The sequence below is a fragment of the Rhinolophus sinicus genome, chromosome 3, assembly GCF_057876585.1.
Source record: "Rhinolophus sinicus isolate RSI-liver-muscle chromosome 3, RSI-T2T, whole genome shotgun sequence".
Taxonomy (NCBI): Eukaryota; Metazoa; Chordata; class Mammalia; order Chiroptera; family Rhinolophidae; genus Rhinolophus; species Rhinolophus sinicus.
This window is the reverse complement of record NC_142503.1, coordinates 146,065,295-146,092,003: the sequence shown is the minus strand read 5'-3', so window position 1 is coordinate 146,092,003 and position 26,709 is coordinate 146,065,295. Positions and strand designations below refer to the sequence as shown.

The 26,709-nt window shown below is 41.6% G+C and overlaps 2 protein-coding genes across 3 annotated transcripts in view; both read left to right on the top strand.

Annotated features, from left to right (window-relative positions):
- Nucleotides 1-18,052, top strand: part of LOC148758667 (RNA polymerase-associated protein LEO1-like) — a 35,113-nt gene extending 17,061 nt beyond the window's left edge. The window contains exons 7-13 of one of the 2 annotated variants that reach the window (XR_016020856.1): nucleotides 402-496; nucleotides 1,009-1,143; nucleotides 2,252-2,387; nucleotides 4,157-4,343; nucleotides 6,757-6,854; nucleotides 13,239-13,306; nucleotides 17,982-18,052. Coding sequence is in view for 1 of the 2 variants with exons in the window: in XM_019730627.3 (XP_019586186.1) it covers nucleotides 402-496; nucleotides 1,009-1,143; nucleotides 2,252-2,387; nucleotides 4,157-4,343; nucleotides 6,757-6,854; nucleotides 11,869-11,973 (756 nt within the window). In the remaining variant the exon portion in view is untranslated. Of the gene's footprint in view, nucleotides 1-401; nucleotides 497-1,008; nucleotides 1,144-2,251; nucleotides 2,388-4,156; nucleotides 4,344-6,756; nucleotides 6,855-11,868; nucleotides 12,116-13,238; nucleotides 13,307-17,981 lie in introns of those variants that run through there. The other variant, XM_019730627.3, reaches the window with a different exon arrangement.
- Nucleotides 17,985-26,177, top strand: LOC109446847 (LEO1 component of Paf1/RNA polymerase II complex). Its single transcript, XM_088797210.1, has 9 exons — nucleotides 17,985-18,085; nucleotides 18,874-19,019; nucleotides 19,764-19,848; nucleotides 21,001-21,095; nucleotides 21,666-21,800; nucleotides 23,379-23,514; nucleotides 24,140-24,287; nucleotides 24,817-24,908; nucleotides 25,987-26,177. Exons 1-9 carry the CDS (start codon nucleotides 18,005-18,007, stop codon nucleotides 26,044-26,046), a joined length of 978 nt encoding a protein of 325 aa, XP_088653336.1. The 5' UTR covers nucleotides 17,985-18,004; the 3' UTR covers nucleotides 26,047-26,177.
- Nucleotides 26,178-26,709: the final 532 nt, after the last annotated feature.

Genomic DNA, 26,709 nt, shown 5'->3' with positions numbered 1-26,709 from the left:
GATAAGAGTTTTTTGGTCCCACATACAGGATGTTTAGCTCTGTGAGAGAACCTGCTTTGTATAGGGAATCATTCTAAATCGCTGTCTTATATGCCTCAAGCCTTATCTCCTATTCTGGTAGCTTTTACTTAAAACGTCCCAAAGCTACTACAGATCTAACATCTGTTCAAACACATGAGCTCTTAGCTCCTTCTGTGAGTCCAGCACGAGGAGCTTAGAAATTCACTGAAGCGTATTTTTTTCCTGTTGGTAATATGTTCAGCATCTCTAGGTGATTAAAACAAGAGTGTTTCAATGTTGTCTGTTTTTCTGTCACTACCTATGCATGCTTAGTCTATGTGTTCTTAAGGACAAAAGAAGCATACACTACAGTGTTCTAAGGCACTTGTATTTTAAAATAGGTAGAAAATACTATACGATGGAGGATACGCCGGGATGAAGAAGGAAGTGAAATTAAAGAAAGCAATGCTCGGATAGTCAAGTGGTCAGATGGAAGGTGAGCACAAAATGCCCGAAGAGAGTTGGAATACCCAGAATCTGGCTAGGAGGGTCAAGTTTTGGAATAAGACCTTATTTTGGAGATACTTCTGATAAAGGAGTTCCATTGCTTAGTCGCTGGGGTTGCATAGGAAACCCTAGAGAAATACGTAAGCAGTTGAGGGTCATACAGGCTGGTGGAAGACATTAAAAGTGGGCCGAAAATGAGATCATCCTCTCTGGCTATAGCATAGTCATTTGGTAGTTAGACGAGCTTCCCTCCTCATTACGTGCTGCTTACTGTATGTTGACATTTTAGAAAAACTGCGTTTCACTGGGAAAGTAGTAGAGGCTGAGTAAATGTCACAGAAAGTTTTACTTCTAGGTAGGTCATTTTTCATATCATGCGTTCTTTATTCTTTTCTTTCCTTCTGAGTTCTGTGTAAGGAGAGAAAGCAGCATTTTAAGTGACACAAAATGCTAGGATGAAAGCTTTATGACTTTAATATGCAAAGTGTTCTTTCTTTTCAGCATGTCTCTGCATCTAGGCAATGAAGTGTTTGATGTTTACAAAGCTCCACTGCAGGGCGATCACAACCATCTTTTTATAAGACAAGGTACTGGTCTACAGGGACAAGCCGTCTTTAAAACCAAACTCACTTTCAGGTAACTCTTTTTATCAGTGTACTATTGGTTACAGTAAAGCAGCGAAATATAGATGTTGTCCAAAATGCCTGACTACTGATCGACATAATCTCACAGTATAGTTCACCAATGACCAAGATCTGGTTCTCAGCTCACAGGTTCAAAGGCTGTTTTGACAAGTGCACTAAAAGTTGCTGTTTCACAGGGAACCAGGTCATGCTAACCAAACTTACAAGAGACTGTTATGTGAACCAGAATGTCAACTGATTATTTCAGTTAATTAACTGTAACTGCCAAGAGGCCTAGAATACTTGTTGGTCGGTGTGTCTTTTCTCTTTAGTAAAATTGATCTGGGAGACTGATACCCAGAGGTTGTCAGGGTGCCTGCAGTCAGACAGTGAGTGGCGGGTGGGAGCAGGGTCCTTCGGCTTCTGCATCCCAGTCCCACTCCAGGGATGTATCCCCGGGCAGCCCAGATTGCTCAGGTCAACTGTGAGAGCTGTCCTCTTCTCTGGGCTGTGGAGACACGACCCTGAAATGTTCGTGTTTCTCTTGTCTTGATTCTAAGCAGACCATCCTCCTTAAATAATGCTTATCTTTAGAGAGGGCACAATGATCTTGGTGGTGACTTAGCTTTTTGAGAATTGTAATGGTCAAAAGTATAGGCTTTGGAATCAGATAGAGGCCTGTTTCCACTTGTGTGACCTTGTGCAACTTTCTCGACCTCTCTTTGGCTCAGTTTCCTAATATACAAAATGTAATAATTATCTCATGAGTAGCTATGACAGTGGAGTCATAAAACATGTAAAACACCAAGCACAGTGCTTGGCATTTAGTATTCAGGGCGTGCTGCTTGAGTCTATCCATTTACTGCTTCAGAGGGTGATCGCTCTTTGCAAAGCCTTTTTTCTCCAGCTTTCCATTTTTCACTTTACTGGTGAGATAAGGTTTCAGTGAGCCACAGCATGAAAAAAGTTCAAATTCCCCCACCTAGTATATTCACTTTAGTGTCCCTGCCTATTTCCTCTGGAGACTAAGAAATGGTCACTGGCCTCTTGTTTTTGTGATGTTGATATGACTGACTCACAAATGTATTTGGGAAACAGACATTTTTGTTCATTTCCTGCAGGCCTCACTCGACAGACAGTGCCACCCACAGAAAGATGACCCTGTCACTTGCAGATAGATGTTCGAAGACACAGAAGATCAGAATATTACCAATGGCCGGTCGTGATCCTGAATGTCAGCGCACAGAAATGATTAAGGTGTGTTTGCTAACCTTATTTTGGGATTTGGGTGCATTAAGAAAAGTATTTCCCGAAATGGTTGTTAATCATCTCTTATTGACCCGCCCTTTTTCCTTCCAGCATGAGCAGGGACCTGGATTCCCGTCCTAAGCTTTTGCCTAATGGTGGGTGAAGTGATGGTCTTAAAACAGACACAAGGGTTCTCCCACCAGGTCCTGTGAGTTCAGCAACCTCATGACTGAAAAAATCTGAACATTTGCAGATAATTTCAAAGATGATTAAATCATCTGTGTCTGGTTTAGAATCTATGTCAGAAATCAGTGGAAATGCTAGGATTTGGTCTAAAATAGAATAAAAACAGGACCGGAAGTTGGAATAGGAGAGTGCCTAAGGGAGAATCGGGTAAAGAGTGGCTTGTAGTTTTTATAAGGTCAGTTTGTAACCTTCTGCCCCGTAGGTTTTCACTGTTGACACAACTGTCAGTTGGACACAAGTTCCCTTGTGGGGCATTGTCTCTAAAAGGTGGAGTGTGTGTTTGTATTGACAGCATTGACCTTTTGTGCAGCACTTGCTTTGGAAAGCTGAATGCAGTGGTGCAGTCTGTCTCCTGTCTTCTCTCATCACTGCTACATCTTGCCCATTGTCCCACCTGCTTAGTGCAGAAGGGCACTCTGAGGCTAAGGTGATCTGGTTGACTCGAGGCCTTTCTTAGTCATCTCATTGTCAGGCTCTGCTGAAGGTTTGGCCCTGGGCCTCAACTTCTCCTTGTATTTTGTTCATGGAGTCAGGTTAACTAACCAGATTCCGTAGCAGTGCTTAACCCAGTGGGGTGCGGGGCCATTGGCTTTGAAGTCTGACTTCTTGCTTCTGTTTCCCCACCTTTTCTCCTTAAGCTAAGGGAGCTGGAGGGGCCTGCAGACTCCAGTGTTAGCATTATTGGAAGACCCCTCGGGACTACCTTGAGAGATCCCCCAGGCCTCCTCCACTTCCCCAGCTGCCATGGAAATGCACAAGGAAGGGCTAGCTTGTTCGTAATCCCTGTCCTGCTCATAGTGATTTTTACTTTATACTTAATACAAGCACATGCTACTTAATGGAACAGTTTGCTGCATTGAATGTCTAGCAAGCGAATGAGAGTTGTATGTGGTGATACCGAGCGCTTACATGAGGAATTCAGAGAAAAGCCCTGACCTCTCATATCCTGTCTGCCTTGTGAACCCCAACATGTGGAGTGAGGGGTTGATGGAAGGGGATGAGGCTCTACTTTGGGGCTCAGGGACCCTCCCCTACCAATACCTTCCCATCCTGTCAGGAGCAGTGGGGAGCCCTCTGGGTTGAGTGGCCCAGACACGAGTATGTGGGCACGATGGTAGTTTGGTGGAGCCTGGGCAAGTCGGGTGTGTGTCTTGGGGTGAATGGAAACAGCCTCCCTGAGGCGTCCGCTGCGCATGGATGACACTGCAGGCTGGATGCTGCCCTCTGCTCTGACTGGCAGCGCAGGGGATACTGCAGCTCCTAGGGCCATACCTGTGCCAGTTCTGATGGGGTGGTTAGTATGAGGGAGGCTGTGCCTCTTTACCCTCTTGCTGGCTTCATGCCTTGGAACCAAACAAGACGTCGCTGTGTGTGGTAACGTGTGGAGTGGAGAGACCTGTACTCTGAAGACATAGCAAACAGGTGTCATCCTGGGCTAGGCATTTACATGTTCTTTATAGTAAAAGCAGTTTCCAGTGGCAATAAGCTAGTTCAGTTCTGTTAAGGTCAGTCGTTTATTTGCTTCTTTACAGAAAGAAGAAGAACGTTTGCGGGCTTCTATTCGTAGGGAGTCTCAGCAGCGTCGAATGAGAGAGAAACAGCACCAGCGGGGCCTGAGTGCTAGTTACCTAGAACCTGATCGGTATGATGAGGAAGAGGAAGGCGAGGAGTCCATCAGCCTGGCTGCCATCAAAAACCGATACAAAGGGGGCATTCGGGGTGAGTTTGTGCAGAAACGAAATTTCATCATTTCAGGGTTCAGCAACCTATCTCTGCATTGGGCATTCTGTGAATGCCCACTCATTGGACATTTTGTTTGGAAGGAACCAAGGTTAATGAGTGATACACTGCCAGGTCTAATGAGCTTGTCATTGCAGAATTCTTTCAGGTGAGCCAGAAAGAGTAGAAACTGCTCTTGCTCCCACTTCCAGACTCGTCCCTGAGCTCTGCTTTCCTCATTTGAAAGTTTGTCAATTACATTTAGAACGTTTTCAACTTTTTTTATTACTAATTGGAAATCAAGAAGTTAAAGTTTTCAGGGAATATATGGTGTTTCCTTTCAAAGTTCTTTGCATATTCTTTCACAAGTACCAATAATTTATAATGGTTAACATTTATCCAGCATATAGTGAATCCTAGGCAAAAACTCAAACACTTTACATGCATCCTATTCGATACTCAGAACAACGTTATGACCCAAGAGCCATTATTGTCCTGTTCTTTTTTATTGAGGTATAATTAACATATAACAGGTGTACAACACATTGATTTGATATTCGTATATATTGCGAAATGAACACCACCGTAAGTCTTACTAACTTCTGTCACCATGTGTAGTTACAAAAATTTTTTCTTGTGATGGGAACATTTAGCTTTCTTAGCAACTTTCAAAATATATTGCAGTATCATTAACTATAGTAGCCATGCTATACATTATATCCCCATCACTTACTTATTTTATAACTGGAAGTTTGTACCTTTTGACTCTTCCCCCATTTTGCCTCTGGCATCTACCAATCTGTTCTTTGTGTCTGTGAGCTTGGTTATTTTTTAAATTTTTTTTTTTTATTCCACATATAAGTTAGATCATATAATATTATCTTTCTCTGGCTTATTTCACTCAGCACAATGTCCTTAAGATCCTTTTTTGTCTTGTTTTTATTGAGGAAACGGGACTTTGAGAGGTTGAGTAATTTGCCCAAAAGACACACAGTTGGTGGGTGGACAGGTCTTGAACCAAGGTCATTTGACTTCTGAGGCATCTGTCTTAGTCACAGTGCTGCATCCAGAGGTTTCCCTACAGCCAGTAGCAAGACGGCAATGCTGCAAAGCAGGCTGAACCTGAGGGGAGAAGACCTGGGCTGGACTCCTGGTCCTGCCTGCGCTAATCTCAGTTCTGCCACTTTTTCGTTGGATGACTTGTGGGAAGTTACAATACCTCTCTTGTGTTACCACATTAAAGTGAAAAAGCAATCTATTAATAATAGTACTTACACCATCAGGCTGTTTTGAGAACTGAAGGGTATAGCACATATAAAATACTTTACGCAGTGCCTTGGCACGTAACAAGTACTAAATAAATGTTACCTAAAATTGTTCTTACCACTCCTCAGCTTGGGCAAGTGACTTCACATTGCTGAATATCGTGTTCCACATCCGTAAAATGAGGCTTTAATCCTCCCCAGATTCTCTTCGCTATAACGTTGGGAATCACTGTGCAGTGTAAGGTATACCACGGCTGACCATGCGTCCTAGTTTGGTCCCTGTTGAATGATACATTTTAAGAACACTTAAATTTTCCCTTCTCTGACCGCCTCGAAAACCTGTTTCTACTTTTCTTACAGTGACTGCATTTATTCTGGTGAGCTTTTACATCTTCCTGCCTTCTTACCTATTGTTTGGGACTACAGTATCAGAGACCTTTTATTTTTTGTTAATGCTCATTTCCCACAGAAAACATTAATTGTGGAAATAAACCCATAAAAACTAAAGGAAAACAAAAAAATTGAGGATGCTTTTAGAGAGTTAGATAATATGCAGTTCACCGGAGATTGAAAACCTAACAGACAAGCTGATTAGCGTTCTGTTCTATCCAGTAGTCAGATAGGCAGGGAGTGGGAGGAAGGGGCGACTTGGGGTTCTGAGGCGAGAGGGGTGCTCTGAAGTAGGCTGCTCTTCTTCCACCCCGAGGTTCACTTGCAGCAGATCATTACTCATCTCCATCTCCTTTTGAAATGTTTACCTGGCAACAAATGGTCTTTATAGCACCAGGAAACCACCTCTTGCTTTTATCTTCAAAGCTTATTTTGGAATTAACTGTTATCCCCCATGAAAGAATGACTCAGGCTTTAATAGCTTATTTTGGAAGAGTAGTGGTGTCTGGCTCTTTAGTCAGCTTGCACACAGCCTTTTAATATTTAAATAGATGAACCATTATTGTATTTTGAGAGGATAAATGCTTCATTTCAACATATCTACACTTTCATCTTTGAGTCAAAACATTTTTAGTTATTTGCTTTCTCTGGGAAAATGGTACAGAAGGAACTAAAGATACTCGTCAGAAGAAAAATCCAGGAAAGAATAGATCATTGTCTTTCAGAGTCACTCACCAATCTTATTCCTTTGCTTTCAGAGGAACGAGCCAGAATCTATTCATCAGACAGTGATGAAGGATCAGAAGAAGATAAAGCTCAAAGATTACTCAAAGCAAAGAAACTCAACAGTGATGAGGTAAAACCAAATTTATTCAATTCCAGGGGTTTGCTCTATACCCACAAGTCAGCTCCTGGAATAAAGAGGAGCTCACAGCTCAGGAGCACAGCAGATGTCTACACACGTCACTGAAGCTCAGTGACGCAAGTGCAGTGACAGGACTAGGAGCGGCCCAGGGGCGTCTGACAGCTCTGCTTGGATGGGTGTTGGAAGGCTGCTCAGAGGAGACCTCTCACTAGGTGTTAAAGAAAGAGTGTTAGTTGGCAGGGCACCCCGGCCAGGGTGGGCATGCCAGGTAGATGGAAAGGCCTGTGAGAAAAGACATGTGGCTCGACAAGAACTAGAAATCATTCAGTGTGGGTAGATCAGAGGGCGTATCTCTTCTTTCCTTTTTCCTTTTTATTTTCAATATATGTTTTAAGTTATGGAAATAATTCTTGTGGTAGAAAAACCTGATTCCTTTTTATTTAGGTGAAACTGTATTTGAAATACTATTGAGTAATTCGGTAAATTAAGATAAATTTCCATCTATTATTGAAATAATAAGTTATTTCAAAGTAATTTTTAAATATTTTAACTTGTATTTGTAACACTATCCTTTTCAAATTATAAAAGTACAGGTTCTGAGATTTTAAATTTTGTTTTTTATGAGATATAATTGACATGTAGCGTTATATTAGTTTCAGGTGTACAACATAATGATTTGATCGATACATACATATATCTATATATATTAATGACCACCGCATTAAGTCTAGTTAACATTCTTTACCACATATAGTTGTAAATTTTTTTCTTGTGATGAGAAATTGAAAGATCTCATCTTTAAAATTATCTTTAAAAATCTCTTAGCAACTTTCAGATAAAAAGAGGGTGCCAAAAAAATGTATACACATTTTAAGAAAGGAAAACTATTAAAATTGTAATACTCAGTATATACCGATAACAAAAGATGAATGCAAGTCACATTTGACTTCTGCAATTACAAGAGATGCTCAAAGTGGTTGCCATCAGCATCCAGACACTTCTGATTACGGCGAGCTACTGCTTGAGCAACTTTGACCAGTGTGTTCACTTGTATACATTTTTTTGGCACCCCTGGTATAATACAGTATTAACTATAGTTACCATGCTATATATTACATTTCCAAGACTTTTTTTGAAATTAGATTTTTTTTTTTTTAAGTTTTATTTATTTAAGTGTGTTTTTCCAGGACCCATTAGCTCCAAGTCACATAGTTGTTTCAATCTAGTTGTGGAGGGTGCAGCTCACAGTGGCCTGGGTGGGGATCAAACCAGGAACCTTGTTAAAAGCACCACGCTCTAACCAACTGAGCTAAATGGCCACCCCTGAAATTAGATTTTTTTTTCATTCTTTTTTACTTTTTACTTTTAAACATCATCTGCTGATAGAGAAGAATTTAGCTTTCTTCTACCCCTGCCCCATCTCCCTTCCCTCATCCTCCTCTTTTCATTACATCACAATAGTTGGCTAAATTAGTAATCAGTGTTTACATTATTATAACTATGTGATTAATGCTCATTGCAGATACAAGTTGTACATTGGAAAATCACATTTCCTTCCTGGAGTTAATAATTACAAGACTTACTTATTTTATTTAAGTCTCTTAACTTGGGTCCTTGAATTTTACTGTGGTATCTTTTTTTTTTTTTAATGGCTTAAACAATGCAAATTTATTATCTTACACTTTTGTAGATCAGAGTTTGGACATAGGTCTCACTGGGCTAAAATCAAGCCCTATCAGCAGAAGTCTATTTATATTTCTCACCCTATTTGTATTTCTTTTTATTTTTGTGATTGGGATTTGTTAGACTTCCTGAATCTGTAGATTGGTATTTTTCATCAGTTCTGAAAATTTCTCAGCCATCAGTTCTTCAGATATTACTTCTTTACCATTTTCTCCCTCGTTTATGAAACTCGGATTAGATGCATATTATTCCTTCTCACTCTATCCTCTATAGCTCTGAAACTGTCTTTCATATTTTTCATGTCTTTGTCTCTCTGCATTCTGGGATATTTCTTTAGATCCTTCTAGTTTTCTGCTTCTTCAGCTGTGTCTAATATGCTGTTAATATCTTCCATTGAATTTTTACTTTAATTGTTTTAGTTTTTATCTCTAGAGTTTAGTTTCTTTATCAAATTGGTCATTTTTCAAAATTCCTGCTCCTAACTCATATTTTCAGCTTCTTCTTTTTATGCCTTTAAATATTTTAAACCTTTTATATTTGCTATTTCCAATGTCTGAAATCTTTACATGTGTGATTTTGTTGCCTATTACGCAGGTCCTTGAATAATGTTTTATTCAATGTTGTTTTGTTATAACGATGAGATGCTGTAGGAACGTAAGTTTAACTCTTGTTTATCTGTTAGCCTGTGATAAATTGGTTTCATTATACATCCTTCGCTTAAAGTCACAGAACCTATCAATGACATTAAGTGAGGACTTACTGTACTTCTGTTGGTTCTATTTCATGATGACTTTTTTCTCTATGTATTCTATGATTAAATGATTGATTTACTTAGATCAATGGAAATTTTTGAGGCCAAGATTGATAAATTCCTCCAAAGATGAGGGCAGCAGCTGCCTGGGACCACTTTAAATTATATTCTTGGAATGAAATCTTTTTAGATTACCTGAAGTATGAGTTCTGACTTGTGGTTATGAGTTTTGCTAGAAATTTTTTATTTTTGTTTTTAACCCCTATCAATTAGTTCTAAGTGTTTGAGATTAGAAATTACCCTTGCAGTCATTTAGAACAGGGACTGGCAAATTACATCCCACTCACTTAATCTGGCCTGTCACCCTTTTTTTCAAATCAAGTTTTATTGGAACCCACCCCCTGCTTATTCATTTATGTATTGTCTGTAGATCTTTATCCTGCTACAGTGGCAGAGTTGAGTAGTTGCAACAGAAATCTTATGTCTCACAAAGCCTAAGACATTTATTAATCTGGCTTCTAACCAAAAGTTTGCTGACCCCTGCTTCAGAGAAATGGGCCTAGGCTTATTTCTGGTTCACCTTTACACTAAAGATGTAGTCTTTTGGGGTCTGCTTTCATCTGCTGCCCTTGGCCTTTGTCTCCTGTCTTCAGCACGCTGCGAGGCATAAAAGCCAAAGCTCATGTTCACACAGTTTGGTAAATATCTTCAAGGAGAAAGCCTGCTTCAGTGCTCTCCTAACCTCTGTGGCTTCTTTCTTTCACTTCATTTTTGGCCTCTGATTCTGCCTTATTTTCTTGCCATCATCTTGATTTGCTTATATTTTCCCACCTTTAGTTATTTGCAGTGGGAGAGTTATTTAAAAGATTGTTCTGCCATCTAGGAAATAGATGTTATGTTCCTGTTACCCGTGATTTTAAGGCATTTTGATATTTTGACCTTCTGTGAACCATGAGAGCTTCTGTAAGCTCTTTTCTCATGTGAAGCAGAATTTCCTTTTTGCGTTATTGTTTGTTAATCACAACACTTAATATTTCCCAATCATTCTTGGAAATGGCATGCTATGGAAAATAACTAGACAAATTGTTAAAATTATTCTGCAGCATATTTGTTTTAAATTAGATAGGAAACATCTTAATGATGCATTTAGTGTGTTGAACTGTTGGCAAATGGAAATCCCCATCTAAGCAGATGCTCCTTTATTTCTTGGCAAGCAGAAACTGTGAATGAAAATTGAGAAGTGCCATGGGATTTCTCTTTGTTTATAGTATTCTCAGAAAGGTGATTTTAAAATGTGATCCATCAAATAGCGTTTTTCCAGGCTGGGCAATTACAAACCTATAACTACCTGACTTAAAAATTCCTCTGTGGATGCGTCCTAGCTTCTGTCACAGGAACCACCCTCTGCCTTCTTCACCTTAATACTCTCTCTTAGGTCTTCTCGTACCCTCCCCTTCCTCTTTTCTGACAACAAAGGTTTTACTTCTGCCTGGACCTCCCAACTGCTGCCACTGTCTCCTCATATTATCTCAGTTCAAGTCCTGTCTGTGGGTTACAGTGGGAGAGAGGAGGAAAGGGGTCATCCCTGCTCTAGGCCCCTCTCCTGTATGCACACAAAACCCTACCTAAATCCACGAGCCTAGGTATGCCTCTGAGATCCACGGGCCTTTTCAGACCTCAGGGTCCCATACCAGAGAACCACCATCATCATCAGAGCATTCATTCGTTGACATATGGGGGCAAAGTCACAATATATTAGAATGAACTGGATTATTGAATCTTCGAGCTACCCTTTACCACTTCCATGGCCTGGAGCAAGTCATCTCACGTTTCCAAGTCTGTTTCTTCATCTGTTCAATAGGATTTAATGCTTGCTGCCTTGTAAAGTTGTATTATAGTAAATAACAGATATGAAAGTGGGTAGCACCGTGACATGTAGTAGCTGAACAGGAAATGCTCATTTCCCTTCCCCAACAGAGTGTAAGTTACAAAAGAAGAGAAAAATAGAGCTTTTTATCTTCCTTTATTTTTATAAGCAGTAAAAATTTTAGAAAACCTAAATTACTTGAAAGGTGGAAAAATGGGTAGGAAGAGAAACTGTGGAAAAGGGAAAGACCCATGTGGAAAGAACTATGAAGACAATGGAAAGGAAGGGTACCATGGCCAATCTTCAGCTTTCTGTGTCTTTATAGTTTGTTTGCATTACTCTGTATAGTTGTCATTTTTGCAGACCTTCTGGTACTTGTGGATTTGGAAACTGGCCATGACCTTGACCACTGTTTTTATTCATCTGGTGAATGTTCTTATTTAAATCATTATTCTATTTTGGGTTTTCAGAGGGTCATTCAACTCAGAGCTACTTTTTTTGTCTTTTTTTTTAAGTGGTGAAAGAGAAGCTTATTAGAAGAGATATTACAGTCTAAAGAGTTAGGAGCGGGCCCGAGCACAAAGAAAAGCAGCTCGAGGTCTGCGGCTCAAAGACTCAAAGGCCAACTCAGAGCTACTTTTGATAAACCTTTCTAGAAATATTCTGTATTGACTTCTAGATTTTTAAAAATTTTGTCTGTTTAGGAAGGTGAACCTTCTGGAAAGCGAAAAGCAGAAGATGATGATAAATCAAATAAAAAGCATAAGAAGTATGTGATAAGTGATGAAGAGGAAGAAGATGATGATTGAAGTACAAAATGTGAAAACATTTTATACATTTTATTGTACAGTTTGTTTTATAAATACGATGTAAACATGAGTTATTTTGATTGAAGTGAATTGATTTGCTTTTGTGTAATTTTAATTGTAATAAAAAAAATTTTAAAAACAAGTCTCTGTTCAAGAAATTAACTTTTCCCACAGCAAGTTGATTTTGTTAATGCTTTACCTTGAGTCTGAGGTTTTAGTGAATTCCTGCCACTCTGCCCCGCCCCCTTCCTCCCACCCTCCACAAAGAAAGAAGCCTCCTGGCCAGGGTCAGGTGAGGCAACTGAGGCATTCTTCTGGGGTGCAAAATTTAAAGGGACACACACACACAAAAGGCTCTATAATTGTCTTAGTTTGCTAGGGCTGCTGTAACAAAATACCAAAACCTGGGTGACTTAAAACCACTGAAATGTATCCTCTATCTCCGGAACCTAGAAGTCCTAAGTCAAGGTGTCAGCAGGGCCGTGGTTTCTCTGAAGGCTCCAGAGAAGAATCCTTTCTTGCCTTGCCTCATCCTGGTTTCTGGGGACTCCCGTCTATCCTTGGTTTGTGGCCGTGTAACTCCAGTCTCTGTCTTTGTCTTCACCTGGCGTGTTTCCCTGTGTGCCTGCTGCCCTGTGTAGCTCCAGATCTCCCTCCTTAGATGGGTACCAGTCAGTGGGTTTAGAGCCAACCCTGATCCAATGTGACCTCATCTTAATCAATTACATCAGCAAAGACTCTATTGCCAAATAAAGTCAATTCTGATGTTCTGGGTAGATGCGAATTTTGGGGAGGGGGGGTGTCCCTATTTAGCCTGCAGTAATCAAGATAAATAATATTGTAGTATAACATTTTTAAAAACTAAAATTAATGTAAAACAATCCATGATAAACAAAATGTCAACATTTTACATAAAGACGGTATCTGACAGGGCTGGGATTAAAGTAAGGCAAGTGAGAATTGCACGAGTACAACTGGATGGATTCTCTGTTTAATATCTGATATTTTGTTCATGGGTTTTTTGCATGGAGTTTTAAAAATATTGTATTGCAGTCTATAAAAAAGAATGAAATTTTACCATTTGTGACAACATGGATGGACCTACAGGGTATAATGCTAAGTGAAATAAGTCAGACAGAGAAAGACAAATACCATATGATCTTATATATGCAATCTAAAGAACAAAATAAAAAAATAAATAAAATATTGTATGAAATATTATCTTGATCACTGAGATTTTGCACCCCTTATTTTTTCACACACAGTGAGTATCTCACTCATCACAGCTGTCCCTGGCCCTGCTTTCTCACAACATGGTGGCTGAGTTCCAAAGGTGAGCACCGCAAGTGAGTGAGCCAAGTGAAAGCTATTGCCTTTTCTTTTTATTACTTTTTATGACCAGAATCAAAAGTCGGATCAAAATTCACTGTATTCTGTTTATTAAAAATGTGCCACTAATATGAGCCCATATTCAAAGAGGGAAATTTGACTCCTTGATGGAAGGAATGGCAAAGAATTTGTGGATATGTTTTAAGCCCACGACTTACTTGTCTTTTCTGTGATGCTCTTCTCCATACTCTAATCTTCCTCTTATGAGTGAACTCTACCCCACTTCTTTCCTAATGCTGTTAGTACAATCTCTGAGTGGTGGCTGTAGGAGGCTACCCGGAAGCCTGGTTATAGAGAGAAAAGCAGCATGGCGAAGGAGGTTCTGAATCACCATCGTGCCATGAAACCTTCAGTCCCTTGCTATTTCTTGACTTACCATGGTGAAACTCCAACGTGTGGCTTTTAAGAGCCTTCATTCTGACTCTCCAAGGCAGTATCGTTTGTGGACGCTTGGGTTTCAGTAATTAAGCTCTTGTCTTCTGTCCAAACCCACCCTTCTATAGCAAGCCTAGCAATGCTGGGGACACATTTCAGCTTTGCCAGCTGCCCCCTGTTAGGGGGCGCTACAGGAAGACTGGAAGCTTGGATAACAAACAAAAGCTTACTCCTTCCTGTTTGTTTATTAAACTTTCTGGGGGCTTCCTGTTGACTTGCAGTTTTTCTAAGGAGGCCAACCAACACTTCTTCACCCCAGCGAGAAAGCCGTTCCTTCCCACTACAGCTCAGTCCAATTTGCAGTTTTACCAACACTTGGAGAGTCAGCGTCCTCGTATTCTCCCCCGCCCCCCCATCCCCCCCCCCAGACATCCGTACCAGCTGGATATTCCTCAGGTATGAGTTTCAGCTCCAAGAGATTCTTTTCTGTAAGTTTTTACATTTAATAATTCCACCTCTTATTCCCTGATCTCTAGGAGTGGAAGTTACTCTCTGAGTTTGCTACTTCTGTGACCCCTTTGACTTTTGTTTTTATACTTTTTGTAACCTAATTACAGTTTTTTATATTGTGTCTGTGTAGACAACTGGTATGTTTCCTGCTGCCCAACTAGGACCTGACTGGGTAGTGCAGGAAAAAAAATCCTCAAAGATGAGATATTGTAGATTGGTTTAGGTTTAAATGCAGGCCTGAGCTCCTCACTCATGGAGGGGATGCTGGTAACCCACGGTGCACTGAGGTGTGCAGTGACGTCGTGCTGAATCCGACTACCCCCTATGGTTGAGGGCTCATAAGGCTGCAGTGTGGAATGGATACTTCTGAGTTTCCTGGAGCACTTACAGAAAAAAAGTAACAAGCTTAGTTCTTTTAAATGTTCAGCTCAAGTCATGGTCAGAGAATCTGAGGTTTCATGACAGCCCTAAAAGAATCTCATGTTTTATATTCAGAGGGATAACGTAACTGAAAATCAAACAACATTTAATTGTGTAGTTGTGGAATTATCATATCACAGCCTCTTCAAGTCTTTCATGTGAAAGGGCATTTGATTGAGAAAGAAACTAGGCATAAGGGCGGTGGCTGGATGACTCAGTTGGTTAGAGTGCCAGCTCTCAACAAGGTTGCCGGTTCAATTCCCGTATGGGAAGATGGGCTGCGCCCCCTGCAACTAAAGATTGGAAACGGTGACTGGACTTGGAGCTGAGCTGCGCCCTCCACAACTAGATTGAACGATAATGACATGGAGCTGATGGGCCCTGGAGAAACACACTGTTCCCCAATATTCCCCAATTAAAAAAAAAAAAAAGTAGAAAGAAACTAGGCATAGGGAAATCTGTTTGGACTCGTAAACTGAAAAATCTCAAATTTCCTAGTTGCTCTGAGTCTGCCGAAGCAGCTTGCCTCCTCCCTATGTCTGAAGAAACTAGTCTTATTTGAAAATTGCTGTAATATCATTTTGGGGCAGGTTCTCAAGACTCACTCGAGTGTTGTCAGACCACTTTTTACCTGTAGACCCATCACTCTTAGTGATAGGTCTCGTCATACTCTGGTAAAGAAAGTATAAACTGACTAAAGAAGAAATAGCTTATTGTCGTGCGAGGCGGCCTGTGGGGCCTCTGCTCCTGCTCCCCACATAAGAACGCAGGATGTGGTGAGGCCAAAAAGGAACACCCACAGAGCCATAGATAGGGGAGTCATACCACTATGTTCTCTCTGGCAGCTGGGTCAGACACACACAGTAGTAGCCATACGATCCGCAGTCCGCCATTCACTTCTCTGCCTGCCAACCAACCAATCAACGCAGTCCCACAGTTACATCAGTAGCCAATTGGCTAACCGGTCACAGCTGATGGCCAACCAATCACAGTTGATGGTCATTCACCACCCGAGCCAGCACCTCCTCACGCAAGGTCGAGAGCCTGGAAACTGCTCTCTGGGACTCTGTCCCCACACTTATACACCAAAAGAATTACAAGATTTTGCTAACAAATATAGGCAGAAGCCTGGGGAAAATGTGTGGGAGTGGATTATAAGGCTGTGAGATGAAGGACACACTATAACACTAGTTTGGGCCAAATATGTTAGCACATATAGCTGGGCATGGCTCTATGAGGTCTGCGAGGTTCGCGAAGTTGCCACCGTGTGCTTACACTGGCAGCACTGTACAAACAGCTAGATAAGGTTTCATAACCTTGGTATATCAGTGTCTCCCGGCTGTATTTGTGTTGATGTGTGGCGGAGTCTTGCTGGGTGGTCATGATTGTTGCATGTTTTTGTGTGCCTTTGTGAGAATGTCTGAGCTTGAATTATAGCAACAAACAAACATTAAATTTCTTGTTAAACTTGGCAAGAGTGGAATTGAAATCAGGGACATGTTAGTCCAAGTTTATGGGGATAATTCCATGAAGAAAAGGGCAGTGTAGAAATGGATAACGTTTTTTTGAGGAGAGAATGCATCACTGATGGAGAGGTCAGGGCGGCCAGTAATGAGCAGAACTGATGAAAACATTGCAAAATTTGTCGAATTGTGCGTCAAAATTGTCAGCTGACTGTGAGAAGCATAGCAGACCAAATAAACATCGATAGACAAACAGGAAAATCTTAACTGAAAATCTTGACATGAGGAAGGTGTGTGCAAAAATGGTCCCAAATGAGCTCACCGATGAACAAATGCAAAGGAGAGTTGAAGTTTGCCAAGACCTTTTGGAGAGGCAAGAAGATGTTTTGGGCCGTGCTATTACAGGTGATGAAACATGGGTGTACCAATACGACCCTGAAACAAAGCATCAAAGTGCACAATGGAAGGCAGCCAATTCTCCATGACCAAAAAAGTTCTGTCAGTCCAAATCAAGGGTCAAAACAATGTTGCTAACCTTTTTTGATATCAGAGGGATTATTCATGATGAATTTGTACCAACTGGACAAACAGTTAACCAAGTTTACCATTTGGAAGTGCTGGAAAGGCTGCGTGAAAAATAACCTGAACTTTTCACCAATAATTCTTAGCTCTTGTATCACAACAATGCACCTGCTCACATGGCACTGTCTCTGAGGGAGTTTTTAGCCAGTAAACAAATAACTGTATTGGAACACCCTCCCTACTCTCCTGATCTGACCCCCAGTGACTTCTTTCTTTACTTGAAGATAAAGGAAATATTGAAAGGAAGACATTTGGATTACATTCAGGACACCAAGGATAATACGATGACAGCATTGATGGCCATTCCAGAAAAAGAGTTCCAAAATTGCTTTGAAGGGTGGACTAGGTGCTGGCGTCGGTGCATAGCTTCCCAAGGGGAGTACTTCGAAGGTGACCATAGTGATATTCAGCAGTGAGGTATGTAGCACTTTTTCTAGGATGAGTTCACAAACTTAATTGTCAGACCTCACATGCTTGGTTGGTTATCTAAAATAAACTCGATGGTTGCCTCCAGATAATGAAGTTGAGATGCCAAAGTTCCCCTGGCATTATGCGGAGGGAATCCAAAGCTGAGGGAGACAACCTGCGTACTAACCCTTACCTTCTGCAACTACATCCCCTGAGAGGGCCAGCTAAAAACAAACATTTACTGTATCTCGCAGTTTCTGAGGGTCAGATGACTTAGGCTGGTTCAGGCTCAGGGTCTCTCCCAAGGCTGCAATCAAGACATTGGCTGAGACTGGATCATTTAATGGCTCGCCTGGGGCCGAAGGATCTGTTTCCAAGATGGCTCGCTCACATGACTCATGGCAGGAGACCTCAGTTTCTCAGCACATGGGCATCTCCATAGCAGTTTGAGTGTCTTCACATCATGGCAGCTGGCTTTCTCCAGAGCAAGTGACCAGGACAAGGAGCGAGTCAGAAAAGCCACAATGTCATGGACTAGCATGAGAAGTGAGGTTGTATTCTGTTGATCACACAGTCCAACCAGAATGCAGTGCTGGAGGGGACCACACAAGGGCAGGAATATCAGGGAAAGGGATCATTGGAAACCATCTTGAAAGCTGGCTGTCACTGCAACTTTGCCTTCTACCAATCAACTTTGTCACCTTCCTTCATACATGCTCTTCTGAGGGCCAGGCTCAAGGAGTCAGTTTGAGGTTAGTTTTGTGGAGATTTGATGATGGATCTTGGGAATATGTTGAAGTGATAGGCTAAGAACTATGTGGAGAACTTTTCAGAGAAATTAATACTGTGCATTTTCCCCAGACGTTGAAGATTGTAGTGGAACCATGGATCTGTTTGGAGACACAGGTGACATTTCTTCACAGAGTGATGATGACAATCAACCACCTATTCCAGGACAGCCTGTTGTAAGTACAGTCACTAATCTCAACAGGTCCCGTTGTTCACAGCTAAGAAAATGGCAGAGGCTGCTAGGTCTGCCTCGGGTGTGGAGAGAGCACATGGAAAGCTGAGTAGCAGTCGGAAACATCTGATGAATGGGTGACTTTCTTAGCTCTGTGGAGAATTTCTAGATATTAGAGGGCATGGAAAGAACTGCTCAGAATGAGGTTGTCAAACTAGGGGCCAGACTGTGAAGACTTAAAGTTTGAAAACCTTTGATTTAAAAGTTATTCAAACCTGTGCCAAGAAGTTTGTGCTATTTGACATTCTTCTCTGGTTTTAATAGTTACTTAGCCTCGAGGGGCTGCGTAATTTCACACTTCTATTGCTAAATATCTTATGCAAACTAGTTATGTCAGCAAAATAGACATTTTTTTTTCCAGGTAATGTAGGCTAACAGCTCAATTCCCATGGTGGGTTTCCTTCTTTTCCTTTCTTCCTTCCTCCCTCCCTCCTTCCTTCCTTCCCTCCTCTCCTTCCTTCTTTCCTTCCTCCCTCCCTCCCTCCCTCCCTCCCTCCCTCCCTCCCTCCCTCCCTCCCTCCCTCCCTCCCTCCCTCCCTTCCTTCCTTCCTTCCTTTCTTGTTTTTTGCTGGGTGAAGAGGATGAAATTTTAGGGAAGTGTTGCTAACTGCTTTATCTTTAAAGTTGATGTTTAAATTTACCTCCTGTCAAACCTCCATGTGTCTAGTACAGAGGAAATCTAGAGCATTTCTAATGTTACTTCAAGCTCTCGCATTCTGATTCTTCTTTTAGGATGAATGTGGATTGCCTCACGACCAGCAGGGGGAAAAGCCAATTTCTGAAACCAGAATAGAAGTAGAAATTCCCAGTATCAACTCTGATTTAGGAAATGAATTGTACTTTGTTAAGCTACCCAAATTTCTCATCATAGAACCCAAGTAAGAGGGCTTATTAAAGTTTTCTTTTTTTCAAGATACTAAATAAAAATACATAGAATGTAAATATTTTTTCTTATTTGTCACGAGTTGGCTATGACAAAGATGGGAGATTTCTCATGTAACTCTGAAAAAATAAGTTTAAGATATGCTGTGATAGAAATATGATGAATTATTGGTGTGAGAGAGTTTTAATGCTAATAATTCCTCTAGCATTTTGGCACTTTTTAATAAACAGACATCACAATTGAAGTATTTTTCATTAGTGTGAAGCTAAAATACTGGAAAATGAGAGTGAGAAAGTTTGCTAGAGAAATCACAAAAGGTCAGTGCAAAAGCCATCATGAATCTAGAAAAGACAGTGATTTTGGACAACAAAAAAGTGTTGATTGGTATTATTGACAGAGATGCACAAATACAAGCTCTTGTGTAATTAAACACACTTTTCTTAAAAAAATATAGAAAGATCATGTGTCACCTATACTTTAGAAGACATATTTTATCGAACAAAGAAGCCTGAATTATTAGTCACATTTGGATTTTATTTCATGTGATAGGTTTTAAAACAAAATTTCAAGAAAATACAGTAATTTGCCTATTTCTTTGAAGTTTTTACATGAAGGGATTTGTGTACTGTGATTTTTTTTTTTAAACATATTGGTACATGTTGTAAAGATTATTATTTTATAGTATTAACCATATTCATTACTAAATATGGCTAATATGACATTAAAAAACAATTTTTAGACCTTTTGATCCCCAGTATTATGAAGATGAATTTGAAAATGAGAAACTGCTTGACGAGGAATATAGAACCAGGTTAAAATTAAAGGTACCATTCCATTTTATTCCTTTTTTAAAAAACAGTTTTTACTTTTATAAAGTCAAATGCAGGAATTATAATTTGAGTTTGTGTAATGATCTTTTATGTGTACTGTTCAATCAACAAATAACTGTTTAGAACAAGGAATCAAATGTCTTTTCAGAATATTTTTAGGGTAGAAGGTACATAACTTTTTTGTTTAACTCCTGTAGAATTGTCACTTTTCTAACCTTTTATTTGCCATTGTAATTTTTCAACAAAAGAAAAGATAAAAATCTTTGAAAATTGTTAGCCACTTCCTTCAGGATAATAATGTAGTTTTGTAATGGAACTGCCTGCACATTTTATAGGGCATAGATCCTAGCAACTTCCCATAACAGGAATATCTCAGGCTCTTTATGGAAATTCAGATTATGCACAGAAAGAGGCCTTGTCGTTAGGTGATTCCTCTAGAGACGGCCTGGGATGGAAAAGCACAACCTTCACTCTCACAGGGATGTTGTTTTCTTTAACGGGGTTTCATATGCACTTCTGCCAGGGGCCCCAGTGGTAGCAGTGGGCAGGATCCATTTGTATGCCCCTTTTGTGATCTGGAGTTCCCTTATAGGTAGGGTAAATTTGAACTAAAAAACAGGGCAAAACACAAGTGTCAGGTTTTAATTTGTTGTTACTCACTTGTTTATAGTCTTTAAAAAATGTTTTTAATGTCATGCCCAGAGCTTCCTTGTCTTATTAAGTGAATGGGCACTTTTCAGTCCCTATTTCACTGGGTTCGTAGCCCTTCACATGGGCCCTGCAGTGAGCAGAGGTCTGTTTTAACTCCTACCTCATGTGGACCCAAAGCCTTATCCTCTGCCCTTTGGAACTCTTGCTGTGTCTGGTAACACCTCCATCCTTCATCCTATTTAGCGTCTGCTTCCACCGCTATGATCTGGGGCTCAGAAAAGATTTAAACAAAATGTGTGGTGAGTTTAACGAGTATTTCTAGGTATTTGTAGCAGGAGGGTTTCAGTGTAGCTTCATCAGCTATTTATTTATTTATTTAGAAGCTTATTCTATTACTACCTCTGCATTCTTGGTACGTGATCATACGTCACATGAGAAAAACAGAACATGCAGTTTATCTCACTGGTTTTCTAATGCCTTTGTATTTTGAACCAGGTAGAAAATACTATACGATGGAGGATACGGCGGGATGAAGAAGGAAATGAAATTAAAGAAAGCAATGCTCGGATAGTCAAGTGGTCAGATGGAAGGTGAGCACAAAATGCCCGAGGAGAGTTGGAATACACAGAGGGAGGCCAGGGATGAGTGTGCAGTTTTCTGTGTGGGACGTGATTTTCGGGTCGTCTCTCATTACACAGTGAACAAACTCTAGGCTTCTGACATTACCTGGGAAAGCTGAGAAATAAATAGGGTTGTGATCATATTGCTGTGCTGGTGGGAGACTCTAGACATGGACCAAGATGTGGTTAAATTCATGGCATCTACGTATTGAGGTGAAGCCTGTTACCTCTCCTATGTGAGTGATTAGACATTATATACTGATATTTTAGAAAAATTGTTTCTGTTTTACTAATCAAGTGGTAGAGATTGGGGAAATGGCAACAACTGTATTTCAAGTTGAAAGGAGGATGGATTTTACCATGTTTTGCTTTGAAAGGAGATAGTAATTTACGGTGTCTTTTCTTTGTTTTTCTTCGGAATTCAGTAAAAGGACAAGGCCCTGCAGTTCCACGGCATTTTGAGGCAAGCTGAGAGTAGAATGGAAGCTGGAGGAGGGGTCCACTAGCCGCCCTACTCACTGAGCTATTTCTCCTTTCCAGCCTGTCCCTGCACATAGGCGCTGAAGTGTTCGATGTCTACAAAGGCCCAGTGCAGGGCAACTATATCCAACTGTTTGTTAGAGAAGACACTGGTCTCCAGGGACAAGCCATCTTTAAATCCAAACTTACCTTTAGGTAACTATTCATTGCGGATGGATTGCTATTTGCAGTTAAAGAGCAACAAGGTTGAGAGGTTGTGCCTAAAGCCCCACTCAGCCCTGATGATGTAATTCTGAGGTGCATTTCACCAAGGATCCCATAGTAGTTAGCACTTTACTGCGAGTTGCTGTTTCTCAGGCAGCCAGTTCGTGCTACCAAACCCCAGGAGACTGCTATGTAAAGCAAAAGCGCGGTGTATTGATTCACCTTGATCAGCGCTCCGTGTAAGAGGCCTGTTATGGAAGGCTTGTCTGGGCCGCTCTGCTGGTTAGCTGTCCTTTCACTTACACGGGAAGTCAGCTGACCATGAGCCTGGGGGCTGTGTGCATGCAGTAGAGGAAAGGGAAGAGCTAGGAGGTGTGACCCTCAGCTGACACGTGCTCAGTGCTGTGGCCCCTCCTCTGGGTGCTGCACAGTGCGCGCCCCCTCACACCTCCCCTCGGAAGGACGTGGCCCTGCTGTCCTCGGAGAGGCTGTCCTTGAGAAGCGGGGCACGTGAAAGACGGTAACAGTGCACAGTTTTTCTTAAGAGGTCATGAAAAAGCCCTCAAATCAGATTGTGGTAATGGTTGCGCAACTTTGTAAATTAAACAGTCATTTAATTGTGTATTAAAATGAGTGCGTTTTATGGTATATAAATGATACTTGATAAATCTGTTGCTCTGTTTTAAAGATCGTAACGATAGCTCTGACGTCACGTTTCACTTCTGTCTGTGCAAGCTTGAGGAAGCATCTCAATCTCACTAAGTTTTAGTTTCCTTATGTATAAAATACAGGTAATCCATCCACCTCAGAGGGATGTTGTATCAATTAGGTCAAGTAGTAATAGAACATTATGTAGTGCAGAGACCGGACACAAGAAATGTCGCTGAACCCCAGCCTCTTAATGATCTCTTCTAGAATAGCCTCCTAAAAGACAAGGAATTCTCCAGTGTGCTGTTTTCTTTGTGCCCCACGCTCCATATCGGGATAACATTTGACTGCCCAGCACACTTTCACTCCTTACGCCCTATCTCACTACAGCCATGCTCTTCAGAGACTCTCTGAAGGAGCATCCTTTCTTCCGATGTTCTTAAAATCTGGCTTCCTTTAGTCAGCATTGCATTGCTTTCTGCACCAGGGCCTTCTGTTCTGTTACTGGCCCCGAGCTGTCATGAGCCGCTGCCCTCACTGACCCGCCTCCTTGCTTTGACCTTCCTTCCAATTTTATTCACATGGATTCATCTTCAATTTTTCAGTTGTGCCTTCTAGCCTCTGTCTCCTTCACAGAATTCAGATTTCATATTTCTTCCCTCTGTGATTGTAGTCAGAGGTTTTCTTTGTAAAAGCCCTTGACAGCGCCTCTCCTCCTTCCTTTCCACTCTCATTTCACCCATGAGCTTTTCCCAGGAAGTGGGGTAGGGGCAGGGACTTCCTGGGGAGCCAGAGAGTGAGGGAGGTTCAGAAACCCCAGGACCTATGGCCCTGCTGCCCTGCTCTGCGCAAGAAGTGGCCGTGGTCCATACTATTCATGCTGTATGATCACCTCATAAGTTTTTGTCCATTTCCCGGCAGACCTCACTCTGTAGACTGTGCCACACACAGAAAGATGACCCTGCCACTTGCTAATAGATGCTCAGAGACACAGAAGATCAGAATCTTACCGATCGCCGGTTGTGATCCTGAATGCCAACGCACCGAAAAGATTAAGGTGTGTTGGCTACACTTTATCCTGGGAGTTTTTGGGTATTAAGAGCTGTATTTTCCAGAGTATCAGCTCACCATTTATTGCCACAGCTAGTTTGATTCTGGTAGTTATCAGGGAGCCAGCTTAACCTTCTCAGTGTGTGGTCAACTGTAGTAATGAGAGTGGCCTGGTGAGATATAGGAAACCAGACACTCAGGTGTTCTCTGCAATCTATGGAATTTCAGAGGAAAACTGGTAATGTAAAAAAATGCAGCCTTTGACAGATACCACAAAATTGTGTTAGCCAGATAGGAAGTGAAATAGGAAGGTTCAACCTGTCCTATTGAAATGTTCAATAGGACATTCCTGATTCATTCCACACTGGCCCGCCCTTGTGAACCCCAACATGAGGAGTGCAGGGATGGAAGGGGATGAGGCTCTACTTTGGGGCTCAGGGACCCTCCCCTACCAATACCTTCCCATCCTGTCAGGAGCAGTGGGGAGCCCTCTGGGTCGAGGGGCCCAGGCAGGAGTATGTGGGCACGATGGTAGTTTGGTGGAGCCTGGACAAGTCGGGTGTGTGTCTCGGGGTGAATGGAAACAAGCGGGCACAAAGGTAGTTTAAGTTAAATCATCTGCTTCTTTACAGAAAGAACACAAATGTTTGAGGTCAACTCACCAGAAGATGATAGTGTGTCTGCAGAACCAGCAGAACCAGCAGGGGCCAATGGCCTCCCACCAGGACCCCAGCATTGACAATGAAGCCATTAAAAACCAGTACCAAGGGGAACTGGGAGGTGAGTCGGGTTGGAGGTAGGCTGTCATCTCAGGGCCACAGGGTCTGCGTCTGCTCGGCAGGCTTACTCCCTGGCCTGCTGCTACTTACTTAGGACAACAGTACAAAGGGCTTTTACTGTTGTTTTGTTAGGACCACTTTCCCACAGAAAAGCTTAGCTGGAAAAATAAGTCTCCCCCAAAATAAAGAAAATCAATTAAATAATTTGTGTCCTTCTGGAGGAAAGAAAATTTGTGTAATAGGCAGTTTGCCTACTTGTATAATTAAGGACCCAATAATTAAACTTTGTAGTTTTTAAAAATGTGCACTTAAAGCCTCTGGGTTATTTACAAGTGAGCAATCTGAGAACAAAAGCTCTTACATTTGTTTCAGCATGTCTGAAAGTTACATATACCTTCTCATCAAAACTTAAAATTATTGGCTCCTCAAGGGAAAATGTACAATGGGAAGTAATCAGCAGAAGAAAAATTCAGGTATGGGTCTTCATCTTGGAAGGTCAGTCTTATATCTATAGTTCCTTTGCTTTTCAGAGGAACAGGCCAGAATCTATTCATCAGATAGTGATGCAGAATCAGAAAAGTCTCAAAGATTACCGAGAGCAAAGCAACTCACCAGTGATGAGGTAAAACCAAATTTATTCAATTCCGGGGGTTTGCTCTATACCCACAAGTCAGCTCCTGGAATAAAGAGGATCTCACATCTCAGGAGCACAGCAGATGTCTACACACGTCACTGAAGCTCAGTGACGCAAGTGCAGTGACAGGACTGAGTGGCCCAGGGGCGTCTGACAGCTCTGCTTGGATGGGTGTTGGAAGGCTGCTCAGAGGAGACCTCTCACTGGGTGTTGAAGAAAGAGTGTTAGCTGGCAGGGCACCCCGGCCAGGGTGGGCATGCCAGGTAGATGGAAAGGCCTGTGAGAAAGGTGCTGGGGCCCTCGACACATTTAAGTCTTGACTGGAGAACCAGGAATAGCTCGTGTTGTTCCAGGCACCTGCCACGTTCACTGTGGTAACTGGGTGTCCGGGTATATGGTGATGGAGGGTTATTCCATCTCCATGTTATTAAAACTTTTTCCCTTTAATTATTTCCTTTTCCACTTATAAGATCACAAATGCAAAGAAATGTCATGTTTCAACTATACAAGTGAATCAGTGACTGCCCATAAGCCGTATTAATTCCTTGAGTGTTTTCTGAACACTTAACATGTCCCCCTCTCTAGGTTCTGGAGACAGGAGTAAACATTGCAGTAACAGGACTGTTCAACTAAACATCGGTCACTTGTATAAGGGAGGTGTTCATGTTTCTATAAACATAGATTTTTAAAACTTTAAAAGCATACTGGAGAAGCATGTAAAACACAAGCAGTCTTTTTAAAAAATCAACAAGCTTTAAACTACTGCATTTTAGAAAGTCAAGTACTAAGGAAGCAGAGGAATGTATTACAAGTATGATAGAAATCTTAGTCAGTATAGAAAATGAAGTGTCCCTCTGGCCCTGACCGCTACCCAGGGGCTGCCTGACCTGCCAGAAAAAGTGTCTGCACACCCAAGTCGCCTGTAGGTGGGGCGGGGGGGGGGGAGGGGGGCTTGAGTTCTAATGTGAAGGGCTAGCCTCCCCTGTCAGCTCAGAACTACTTTAGACAAAATTTCCAGAAACTTTTGATATTGAATTTTTACCTCTTATCTCTCTGATCTTTTCAGGTGAACTCTCCAGAAACAGGAAAGCAGGGAGTGAAGAGAAAGACGATGACAGAAGCATAAAGTGTGCACTTGTTTTATGTATTGTTTTCAACAGTTTGTCTTAAAGCAGTGATGACTTGTTTTAATTGAAATGACGAATTGAGTTGCTTTTGCATAACCCTAGTTGTGAATAAAAAAAATTCAGAAGCAAATGTGACTTTAGCAAATCCATTTTTCCCAAATGACAAGTTTATTCTGTAACTGTTTGCTCTGGGTCTTAGGTTTTTATGGCTTCCTGCTGTTCTGCCCCAGCCCGTCCCCCGGCCGGCCCAGGGGTGAGCTTAGGGTTAGCTCCGGTATTGCCTCCTCCGGGATGCCCTCCCTGCCCTGCCTTGCTGGGTTCGGGGCCCTTCTGTGTCTCCATTGGCATGGCACTAACTTCCCACTGACCACAAGGTCACCCTGTGACCTTAGAAGAGCAGGTACAACATGGGAGGGCTTACTGGACACGGGGTGTTCTGCCAGGGGCTGCATGGGCCTTACTAATCCTAATTCTCAGAACCCTTGAAGGGCAGGGGTTAATTCCGTTTTACAGATATGGAAGCTGAGCCTAAAAGAACTTCAGACTGCTATCCAAAGCTTTTTCTACCTAAGTAAAAAAAATCAGCATTTTTGAGACAAGAGTCTTCTATGCACAACCACCAAAATGCTCAGCAGGTACATGAGTGACCTTATGGAAAAAGA

Coding starts and splice junctions, on each gene's coding strand:
- LOC109446847 (XM_088797210.1), top strand. CDS start 18,005: ATGGATCTGTTTGGAGACACAGGTGACATTTCTTCACAGAGTGATGAT. Junction 19,849..21,000: donor GAACCAGGTTAAAATTAAAG/GTACCATTCCAT, acceptor ATTTTGAACCAG/GTAGAAAATACTATACGATG. Junction 21,096..21,665: donor GTCAAGTGGTCAGATGGAAG/GTGAGCACAAAA, acceptor TCTCCTTTCCAG/CCTGTCCCTGCACATAGGCG.